Source organism: Hydra viridissima, unplaced genomic scaffold (assembly GCF_058129835.1).
Source record: "Hydra viridissima isolate aposymbiotic clone 2 unplaced genomic scaffold, HvirCarnegie_v1 scaffold_9, whole genome shotgun sequence".
Classification (NCBI taxonomy): domain Eukaryota; kingdom Metazoa; phylum Cnidaria; class Hydrozoa; order Anthoathecata; family Hydridae; genus Hydra; species Hydra viridissima.
The window spans coordinates 2,754,566-2,766,306 of record NW_028324308.1 but is presented as its reverse complement, the minus strand read 5'-3'; the positions used below and the strand labels follow the sequence as shown (position 1 = coordinate 2,766,306).

At 29.3% G+C, this 11,741-nt stretch overlaps 1 protein-coding gene across 1 annotated transcript; it reads left to right on the top strand.

Annotated features, from left to right (window-relative positions):
* The first annotated feature begins 7,908 nt into the window (after positions 1 to 7,908).
* On the top strand, positions 7,909 to 11,579 carry LOC145185527 (retinal rod rhodopsin-sensitive cGMP 3',5'-cyclic phosphodiesterase subunit delta-like). Its single transcript, XM_090097197.1, has 7 exons — positions 7,909 to 8,178; positions 8,307 to 8,361; positions 8,540 to 8,602; positions 8,788 to 8,813; positions 9,459 to 9,584; positions 9,676 to 9,781; positions 11,111 to 11,579. The coding sequence occupies exons 2-7, from the start codon at positions 8,315 to 8,317 to the stop codon at positions 11,190 to 11,192; spliced, it is 450 nt and encodes a 149-aa protein (XP_089953323.1). The 5' UTR covers positions 7,909 to 8,178; positions 8,307 to 8,314; the 3' UTR covers positions 11,193 to 11,579.
* Positions 11,580 to 11,741: the final 162 nt, after the last annotated feature.

Sequence of the window (11,741 nt, the reverse complement as noted above, 5' to 3'; positions counted from 1 at the left end):
TCATCTCAAGAAAATAGTTCAAACTCAAATGTTATATTGATAAACAATACCCTAAGTGATAACGAGACAGACTTGCAAGCTGAAAAAAGTGGTTCCTCAAAAAGATGTTCTCAGCCTTCAATAACAAGTTATTTAAAACGAAAACTTAAAGACGATGATGATTGGGAAAAAGTGATAGAGAAAGTAAAATTAGTATTAATTGAGAATCAGTTTTTAGCAAGCGATGCTTTATGCACAATATGCATAAAAAATAATCAAGTTCCCCCAAGGAAAGCAGCGAAGTCTTTGTGAAGGTTGTGGATGGCGACAAAACTTCTGTTTCGAATATGCAACGTCACATCATAGTAGTAGTAAAATGCTTCATGTACTGCAGTTATGGAAGGTAAGTGTGTAAAGTGTGTGTATGTATATATATATATATATATATATATATATATATATATATATATATATATATATATATATATATATGTATGTATGTATATAAGCGCAAATGCAGTTTCCCCCTCTTTCTTTTATGATTAATTATGATAGAGAATTTTATGCTGATTCAGAAAATTATAAAGATATAAATCTGAAAATCAACGGAAAGTGCTCTAATTCGAAGTCAAAGTTTTAAAAAAAATCCCACTAAAAACCCTGATATATGCCATTTTGAGAATAACAAGTTAATGATTTAGCTTACAAAAGCAACAGTTAATTCTGTGTTCCAAGATGACGTCACGAAAATCAAAATACATTTGTCTGCCATGTTGGTTCACAAACAACTTTAGCTCAACTTTATTCAGATGCATTTCTCTAAGTTAACTATATCAAAACTTATCAGTTGGCCATTTTCCTAGCTACTATTTCCTTTTAGTAAAAGTTTCAACTCGAAAATTATTAACAACAAAACAAAAGTGTTGTATAAAGTTCTTTCAGAAAAGGTTTTATTTGAATAACTCATAAACTCTTTATATCTTCAAATAGGGTCTTCTGTTGCATTTTTAGTTGCAGTAATCGTTATGAAAACTGCAAGAAGTCGTTTTATAGAATTCCTAAGGTTATTAATCACCATGATAAAGATACGGAATTGTTGTCAACAGAACGAAGAGCAAAATGGTTTGCTGTTATAAAACGTAAAGATATCAATACAAGTGCCAGTCACTACAGAGTTTGTTCTGATCATTTTGCTTCTGGTTAGTTGATATTAATATATTCATTCTTATTCATATAAAAACTATATATAAGATATTCTTTTACACGTATAATAGCCTGCATAACTGAAAAATGGAGCTACATAACATCACGCCTCTTTATGGCGCGGCGAGATGTTATGTAGCTCCGTTTGAACTTTGTAAGATATGGAATAAATTGGGTAGATGTACTGCATTACCTAAAAGTTTTCCTAATTTATCAATGAAAACAGCATCTTATCTCAAATTGTTATTGCCTCGACATAAATCACCTAATAAAATGTTGGAAGAGCTAACAGTATTTAGATTAACTTGATTGTTTTCATCTTGATTCTCAGTAGCACTTGTTTCCATATTTTCATCGTTTTCCTCGTCTGACTGATGCTCTTCATCGTGTTCATTTATAACGAATTTGTCACCTTCAAAATCAAATAACTCATCATCCTTGCTTTCGTTTCACTCTTTTAGAAGGTGTAATTAGCCCCTGGAGAATTTTTCAAATTTCTTGGGCTTGGGATTAGTATCAGGTTTCTTCAAAATACTTGAAACTTTTCTCCCACAAGTATTGGTTACCCACTGGCCTTTGAATCGACTAGTTACATCAATCTCCAGCGAACTCCAAAGTTCTAGCAGCATTTGCATCATCTGATCCCTGGATGGTTGTGGAATTTTCTTGGGGTCAAGCCTTAATTGCTGTATCATAAGGTTTTGCTCCAACTCTCGGTATTTAGCTTTTAAAGGGCTGTGGAAATCTGTATCGTTAATTTGAATATCTCCTGTGACAACACCACCTATTCCAATGAAAAGTCTTTCTTTAGTAAGGCAGCTTTGATTTCTGGCATGATATGAAACTTATTGCCATCTAGAACATAAATCCCGTAATCTTGATGTGTAAAAGTATTGTGCCTGTTTGGTAGATTAACAATTGTACTCAGCATATGTTCTAGGCAATATGAATTAAGCTTAACCCGAACACCTTTGCCTTTAAACACAAGTTCTGGTTTAAGTGAGACTTTAGGGTCACTGCAAACTTTAATGCAAATAGTAATTCGTTCTCTTGAAAGAGAATAATTTTCTTTGACGTATATGTCCAAACCAGTGAAGTTCAAGTTCTTTAGGGTAGAACTTTCATTCCGGTGGATGGTATTTGGTCACCATTTCAGCGATTTTCTCATCCTCTGGCACTTCATCTGGTTGTTGGGCTAGCCACTGTTCATAAAAAAATTTGCATTGCGTGGTAAACATTTTCCTGGTTAAACGTGCTTTAAGGGTTCCACGGATGTCTACAAACCACTCAAATAAAACTTGTCTGACATCTGGGGTGGTTAATTTTTGTCCTCCTCCTGCTTGACAATACTTTGATTTGCTTGGAGGGGTAGTTGCAGCATCTTCGTCTGCCTCAACTTGGTTAAGACATCTTTTCTTAAGTTTTAGGGCTTTTGTTAATTGCCCTAAATTAACAAAATTTAGGGCAATTAACAAAAGTGCAATTATCATGTTTAACGTCTGTAAGGTCTGAATAAAACTCTCTCACAGCTCTTGCAACGTAACCTCCGCATGGCAATGCTTTAACGTGTTTTCTTTTTTCACTATAGCTCACTATTTGGGAGTTTTCAGAAACCGATAACTCGTGCTCTTTTTTGTAACTTTTACAAAGTTTGTCTAAAGCATTTTTTTCTTCTAAACTATATTTATTTCGGTCAGTTCGTGAAAGCTTCCGATCTGACGCCATGTTACAATATAAGCTTTTTTTTATTAATAATTTCAATTTATCTTCAGCCTATAATCAAAACCTTATAAATCCCAATAAATATTTTTTTACAGAACACGCATAAAAAAAGTTTTATTCTTGGGTGGCTAGCGGTCAAATGCGCATTTTTTTGACATATGTTTTATCATAATTTCAAAAGGATTTAATATGCTTATATAAGTTTTATAGCATGGTGAGGAATAAACCAAAAGCTCATTTTCGACAAATCGAGATTTTTTATTGGTCGACGATTTTTAAAGCCTGATTAGATCGAAAGTTTTTAATTTTATCAGTGAATTTTCTTTTTTAGTTTTTAGTTTTGAGTTTTTTTATTGATAACAAGTAAAAATTAATAACGGGAGGGAGGGGTTTAATAAGCTGGGGGTGGGTGGGAAAATTTTCTGAAAATTAGTAAACATCCCCTCCCGCGAGAGTTTTTGCGTTAGTTCAGCGCAACTCATTTTAGTTAAAATTGCAGCACTATTTTTTTTTTTTTTTTTTGATTGTATCGATAATAGTTGTATTTATTTCTATTAGATTTTGTATTTATTCCTATTAGATTTTATATTTATTCGTCATGGCTGGAATTAAAATTGAAAGTAAGAAAAGAAAACTTGAGGATGAAAATAGAAAGTTTCAGAGTGAATGAAAAAATTTTTATTCATGTTAAAAACAAAGCTGTATGCTTGATTTGCAATATAAAATTTTAAAATAATGCAACCTAAAAATACACAATGACCAAAAACATAGAGAAATCGATAAATTAACTGTTGGCGAACGGATAGCTAAGTTTCAATCTTTGAAGAACACATTGATATATTAACAAAACATATTTCATAAGCATATTGCACGGTATTGTCAATGCCAGCTTTCGAGTATCTCACGTGGTTACTAAAAATATGAAGCCTATTACAAACAATAACAGAAAAAGTGAATTTTTTTACTATTGTAATACAATAAAATAGATTTTTCACGTTAAAAAATCTCTCAGTGAATTTGAATCTTTATACCTCGACTTCATTTTTTATACCTCGATTTCATTTTTTATACTGAAGTTCAGTGGTCAAGTCGCTGAAACTTCTTGCTGTGATTTTAAAAATTAAGAGAAGAAATTGAAACATTTATGAAAAATAACGGCCATAAATGTAAGTGAACTTTCGGATGATCAATGCCTTCTAGATTTATGTTTTCAAACATGTATAGTAATAAAAGTGAACGAACTATATCAGAAGTTAGAAGTTGAAAATAAGGTGATTACTGGTTTTTATCAAGATATAAATTCCTTTGTAACTTGGCTTTATGAAAATCTTTGTAACAGCTTTATGAAAATCAGTCAAAAATTTGATTCATTTCCCATTATTAAGTGACATTAAAAGTGACCATAAAATTATGTTCAAATGTACTACCGTTAGCAGATCGTTACCGTTAGGCTGGCCACTATTTGTGATTTTGTTTTGCTGCAAATTATTTTCTTGTTTACTTACAATCAATAGATCAGAAAAAAACTACATTAGGCTATTAGCAATAATCATTAGGCAATAATTTTTTAGATGAACTAAACACAATAACAAAGGAAACAGTTTACTGGGAAACAAAATCATAAATTGTGTTTAAAGTCATCCCGATGGCCAAAGTCACCTCTAGTTAAGCGTCTGCGTCTCGGAACCGTTTTCTCGAAATGAACTGGGACAAGCGTAACAAGACGAGAAATTTCCCAGAAAAAAATAACGAGACAAAGGAAAAGGTTATCCCAGAATAAAGTTATTAATCGGTATATAAATTTTGTCTCGGAATTTAAAAATTGTACCCCAGATAATTATGAAACGTTACGAGACAAGTCAATAATAATAACTAGATATTTAACTCGTGGTTTCGTAAAAAGTAAAAACATTTTTTTTCATAAAACTTATTTTTTGTGTTTTATGCTTAAAAGAAGTTAAACTTAAATATTATTTTCAAAGAAATTTAAAAAATGAGATATTTTTATTCAGTAAAAATGGAAACCTTTTAATCTAAATTAAAGTCTATATTTACTTTTAAGATACTCTTTTAACTTTATATATTTCAAACATACTTTTTTGTTTTAAATATCAGCTAAAAAAATGTTCCACCAAGTTCCAAGGAGATATATTTTTTTTTCAGTTTAATTAACACTCTTACTTTTTGAATATAAAGGGATTGCTGCGGTCACCTGCACTATAGGAAGTTATCGAAGAAATACAAATGTCAATAAACCCATAAAAACCTTGTTTTCCGCAATTTTTAAACAGTAGTTTATTATATCAAAACAAATGAAAATGGTGGAAAACAAGATTTTTTTGAATTCATTGACATTATTTCTTGAATTTGAGTTTTTTAATTGCATGACTTGTTTTAACATATCATAAATAGTTTCATGAAACATATATTTGTCATCATATGCTACTTAGAAACTGAAAATGTTTTTTTTTAATAATGATTTATTATTTGAGAAGTGTTAGATATTTGATATAGCATTACTTAACAACTTCAGTTTTTCCTGTAATATACAAGTAACACTAAAACATTATAGGAAACTTTATGTGATAATTGTCAAAGAAATAATAGCATAAAATGTTAAACAGTGTAAAGTGAAAAATGATATAAAGTACTCAAAAATGTTTTTGATATATTAACAAAATAAAGATTAGATCTTATCCCGAATATACGTGAATTAGGAGTGGAAAAATTATGATTTTGGAAGAATTTACTTAACGAAATCAAATAAAACTGAAAAAATTAACAAAGAGAACATAAATAAAGGCTACTTTACATTTATTTCAAAAGTGAAGAAAAAACTAAAACAATGTGGTAGAAATTATGATTCTTTTATGGAAAAAGAATACCAATGGCTTCAAGAAAATCTTATGACCGATAAAAGTAGCCATTTCGGTTCTGGATACATATTTATTCCCTTCTTACACGATATTTTTAGTGGAAAAAGTTTTCCTCTGATTTCAGTTGCTACCATTTTTATTGCTAAAGCTGTGTTTGCATAGATGGTATAACAATACTAATAGTAGCAGCTGAAATAAATGATGGTAATTGTGCCAGAAATTCATTACTTAAATTTTACATTAAGGATTAATTGGTATGTCTCGCTATGTCTCGTTATCTCCCGTTAAAAAGATGTAAAATCCGGGAAATTGTAAAGCTCCTATTTTGTCCGGGATATCTCATCTCGTCTCGGTATCGTTCCGGATTTCGACTGGAAGTTGAAAATTGTCTCGATATTTATCGCTAATCGGGACAAAGCTTTTAGGATCGTCTCGTCTCGAATAAAAAAAATAACGAAACGCAGACGCTTACCTCTAGTTCGGATTATTCTCATTATTCAGATTATTGATGTTCTCTATAGATATTCTCTATAGATATTTTTATAGATATTAAATTTTATTGGAGATACTCTTATAGATATTTTCATTCAGATTCATTATTCAGATTATTCAGACATCTCTCATTATTCAGATTCTCATACATTTAAAAGTATGAGGAAATTTTTTTAATATTCTCCATCCCATGCAGAGTTGGAGTCAGCTCCTCCAAATTTACGAAACAAGCTTATAGAATTGCAATCAAACATCGAGTTCAAATGCCTTTATGTAGGGTATAAGACTGAATTTCATTCGAAATATGTCCTCCAAGATAAATTTCTAAACTCAAAATGATTCGAATTGTGCATTTGGAACTACTTTTCGCTGAGAATCAACTTTTTATTTTTTTGAATTTAAACTTGGTAAAAACAAAAATGTCGTAACATGTCGACTAAATTATCCAATTAGCTATGATGTTGACTAAATTATCCGTTTACACTAAAATAATTTCAAGCAAAATGCAAAACAAGTTTCACATTGTAAAATGAAAAAATATCTTGAGTAGTTTTTTGTTTTATTTTTATATGTGCGTCCTCACCTCAGTGACATTTTGTTTTGGCCACCAAACGATTTGAGTTGGGCACCTCTGGTTTATAATATCTAAAATTGTAACACTAAAAGTTTCTGTAGCAGAAACTAATAGTGCCACCATATCGCTAATTAAATCAAAAGAAAACTGATTGTGGAGCCTAAACACTTCTGTTGCATGTAAACACGTCTGTTGCATGTAAACACGTCTGTTGCATGTAAACACGTCTGTTGGATAAATTATAAAGCAATTTATTAAAAATTATTTGTCAAAAACTTTTTTTCTGGAAACAAAGTACAAGCTGGAAGTATATTTGTTAGGGAAAAAATAAAGAAAATGGCCAGTGAATGATTCATAGGGCTGCTTAATAATCACGAAAGGGCAGGTCTAGATAAGCTTACAAACAGTTCATCGTTTTCTCAGAAACAACAGAGCAGATTATTACAAAGAGCTTAGAGCAATGCTTGATGACTTTAAACTCATGAGTTCCAGAACTTCCCTTAGGCTTTCTGTTTCATACTAAGAGCAAATTTAAAGGTAGCATGAGAACCTATTCGAAAAAACAAGATGAAAACGTCTCATTCACTCGTGATGGACTTTGAACGTCATTATCAAAAAAATGAGAGTATGAGAGGGTGACTATATTTAAGGGCTATTACGAGAAAGTCCATAAAATTTTTAAACTTATGTATATACTCTGTATCACTAGTTATTTGTTTTAAATAATTTTCTTGTCAAAAGACTGATTTAAATTCATAACCAGAGGTATTTAAAGAAAATGAATAATTTTTTTATACAAAAGCAAACGTTTTTGCATAAAGCATTTTAAATTAGTTATGTTGAAGAAATATTAATCAATGATGCCGAACCAGACTAAAAATTAAATTGACGGGTGTTAAATAAGGAAGGAAATAAATAAATATGGAAGGAGTATATAATTCACATTCCAATCAGTTCCGATCAGGCTTCTTGTTCAAATATGCGTTGCGAAGATCCAAATATGTTAGTTGTGATATAGTTTAGGGTTCCCTCGAGGAAAAAAACAAAATGAGTGAATGACAATAAAAAAAAAACTACTTTACATCAGCTGTCTGTAGGATAAAATATTATGATTCTAAAACAAATTGATTTCAAATTTTATTTTAAAATTTTTCAAAAATAACACTTATGATGAATGGTATTTTACTATCAGTTAAAGCTAAAGCAAAAAAGATACCGAAATAGGGTCTATTGTATTGAATTTTTTAAATCAATAAATATTCAATTCTATTTTTGTAAAAATTTTAAAATTATTTCATGTAGTTTGACAACACATTTGGTCTAATGATAAAGGTATAAATATATATTAAAATCTTGTGTTTATATAACTAAGCTAAACAATGTATTCATAACTTTGTTGTTTTGATTTATCTAAATATAAATTAGAGTTTTCTGTTTTTAATATATGTGTTTAACTATAGAAAATAAAATGAGTAGAGAGAGCAGAGCTGAAAAAATACTTGAAGGTTTTAGACTGTATCTTTTCATATAATTCACTTTAAAAACTGATAAAAGAATATTTACTCTTGTCAAATTCAGATACTTCATACCCATCAATATAAAGTATATGAAATAATAATAAAAAGAAAAAAATTCAGCGATATTTAAGTTTGAAAAGTAAGAGAAGGAAATTTCTTAACTGTTGCATAATTAGTAACTGGATGAACTTAAGAGATGCTGAAACAGGAAAAATTATGTGGCAAGGCACAGATGATTTGTTAGTATTTTTTGTTATCTTTGTTACTGGTTTTTGTACTGGTTTATGTTTTTTTTGCTTTTTTGTTTGCTTTTTTTGTTTTTTTCTTTTTTAAGTTTTTAGTAATTGTTTTCTTCTACTTAAAATTAGTCTTTAGGGTTTGATTTTTAAACTTTGATTTTGAGAACTTTTCTTTTATTAATTAGGTCAGAGGCAGGATGTGAACATGAAGGTTTGATTAACTTATTAAATCTCTTTTTCAGTATATAAACTAACAGGCTGTAAAACTTAATTTGCTGATATTAGAAATGTAGCCCCTTAGACAAATTTTTGCTAGCTTTGTCATCAAGGGTGGAGGCTCTAGCCCTAAAGATGGTTTTTGAGATTGACCCTCTGGTGTTGATCTTATCCTTGGACTTGGTGCTGGATTTGGATTTTGTCTTTGTCTTGACTTTAGAAGTTTTAAAATTCAATTTATAATTTCAAGTTTCTATAATTATTTTGAAGTCAGTTACAAATTTGGAATTACAGTTACTAAATTAATTACAGTTGCTAAATAAGTTTATGTAAAGCTGTCAAATTTACTTTAGAAACATGAAATTTTACTTACATTTTAAAATTTTTTTTTGTCATCATCATCATCATCATCATCATCATCATCATCATCATCATCATCATCATCATCACTATTAGTATTATTTCTTTTATTATTAATACTGTCATTTATTACTGATCACTTTTAATTATTAAATAAAATTAAGGTTTAAAAAATCAAGATTGAAAATTTCAATTTTCACTTGTAAAAAAATAAAAATCTCTTTTCATTCATCTATTTTTTGCATAGAAAAAAGATATTAAATCTTCTAATATCTTTCAGCTCGTGTGCCTAAAAAAATTCTTAAGTGCAAAGCTGTGTCTCGTGAAATCAACTTCTCTTCAAAGGAGCAGCTAAACCGTTTTAAATTAGAGCAGAGAGTTTTGTTCAAAGGAAAATGTTTAGAAGGTCAGTGTCTAGAACTTATTTATGAATCTTATTTTAAAAATTTCTTTTTAATTGTTTAGCAACTTTAAGTTGAAAGTGAACATTTTTTTAGAATGGTTTTTTGACTTTGGTTTTGTTATACCTGATTCAACTAACACATGGCAATCATTAATAGAAGCAGCACCTTCTAACCAGATGATGCCTGCAAATGTATTAAGGTATTCATAGAATTGTGCAAAATATCACTTTTTTAATAAGCTGGGATTCTCTGACTGCATTTTACTGTCAGAGTAAATAAAAATCCAGTCTGGGTTCGTCTATATTTTTTATTTTCTGAGACTTCATCAACTTAGCAACGACAATTTAATCAGCCCCAGATTTTGTCAAAATTAATTCCTTCCTAAGCCCAAAGTACTTTCCTTTTTTTTTTTTATCATGTTGCTCTATTTTAAATGTTGTTTTTCTATAGTTTTTGAAGTTGAACCTCAGTTTGATACCTTTTATGGGTGGGAGTTATATTCTTAAATACCCAACAAGAAAAGCATAAAAAATTGTTTTGTGTCAACTGTATAAGCCATTTTCTTTCAATAATACAAGCACACACTTTACACCAGAAAGTAGAAAAAAGTCTACCATCTTCATTTGGGGCACACATCAAATGAATCTTTAAAGCCAGAGTTAGCCTGGTTGAGTCTAAGTTGTACAGAACAGAATATATAATTTGATTCCTTTTAGTTATTTTTAAATTTGGTCTATGCAAAGCAGCATTTTTATTAATGGAAAGCAAAGAGTGAAACTTAAAAAACTTACTTTACCCAACAAGGCAAAACAACATTCAAATCAGGATTGTCTCATTTACTGCATAAGGCTAAAACTGACTAAACGCCTGTTTGCCAAGAATTTCAAAGTTTGCCAAAAAAATAATTTGAAATTCTTGCCAACTGACTAAAAGCCTGTTTGCCAAGAATTTCAAATTATTTTTTTAACAGTGTGTATCAAACCAAAGGTCCAGAACCAAACAATACTGATTTTCATTATACAAATAATGCAGAAAATATCAAAGTTGCCTTATTATTCATTTTTTAAATGATATATCTCTTGTATCTATATTCACTGATTTGCAAGTTAAGCTCTTTTACAAAGAATTTTAAGCTTAACAGCTGTTGATATTTCAAAAAACATTTAACCTTGTAACAAAAAAGGTAACTTATGTTATTCATCAAAGTATACCATGGCTGCCTTTAAGGGTATTATGTTCTGGTGAAAAAATACTAACAAAACTAAAAGAATAATTTACCATATGAAAGTAATATTTTATATCATTCTTAAATATATATATAGATTTTACAAAGTATACAAGTTCTTAATTAAAAAACTGTTTAAAAAAAAACTAAAAAATATAAAAAGTTATAAAATCCCCATTGAATAAATAGTTTACTCAGTTCTTTATACCAAAAGTTGAATGATATTGTGGATATAAAACTTCATTCATGTTAAGATAAACAAAGTGTGAAATTAAATCTTTTTAATGAAATTTTTCATTTTAGTGGAAATGTTGTGATTGAAACAAAGTTCTTTGATGATGATTTACTGGTCAGCACTTCGAAAGTTCGATTGTTTTATGTGTAACACTTGTTTATTTTGGTTGTTTGAGGCTTATATGTTGTCTCTGTTCTTTTGTAAATATCAGCAATAATTAAATAATATATTTTTGGGAGTCTTTTTTGAGATTCAGAATTTTTAAGATTAAAAAAAAGAACCCGTTTACCAACAAAATCATTGTAATGTTGCTTTGAATCCTTTTCTGGTATTTTTCATTTGTGTACAGAGCGTGTTATTCTTCTCATAGAAATGATTTAGTATTTAATTTTTTGCTTTATGAACATTTTGTTTTTAGCAAGATTGTATTGTAAATTATTCGATTGTATTTAAAGAAACTGATTTTTAATATTTTAAACTTTATTTCTTAATTTATAGACTTAGTATTTCTGGAAATAAATTAGTTCTTTCTAGAGACTTGTTTGCATGGTTTAAATTAAAATATTTAACATTTAAATTAAGTTATTCTTGTTATTGGTCACACTATCCCAGTATAATTTATGCTTGCAATTCTTTGTTATTGAATCGTCTTTTTATAGTTTCTATTTATAATATATTTCAATCACTCTGATTAAAATC

Bases quoted from the DNA above. Each gene is read 5' to 3' on its own strand.
- LOC145185527 (XM_090097197.1), top strand. From the start codon at position 8,315: ATGAGTAGAGAGAGCAGAGCTGAAAAAATACTTGAAGGTTTTAGACT. The intron at 8,362-8,539 runs GTATCTTTTCAT...TTGCATAATTAG, and splicing joins ATACTTGAAGGTTTTAGACT to TAACTGGATGAACTTAAGAG. The intron at 9,585-9,675 runs GTCAGTGTCTAG...ACATTTTTTTAG, and splicing joins CAAAGGAAAATGTTTAGAAG to AATGGTTTTTTGACTTTGGT.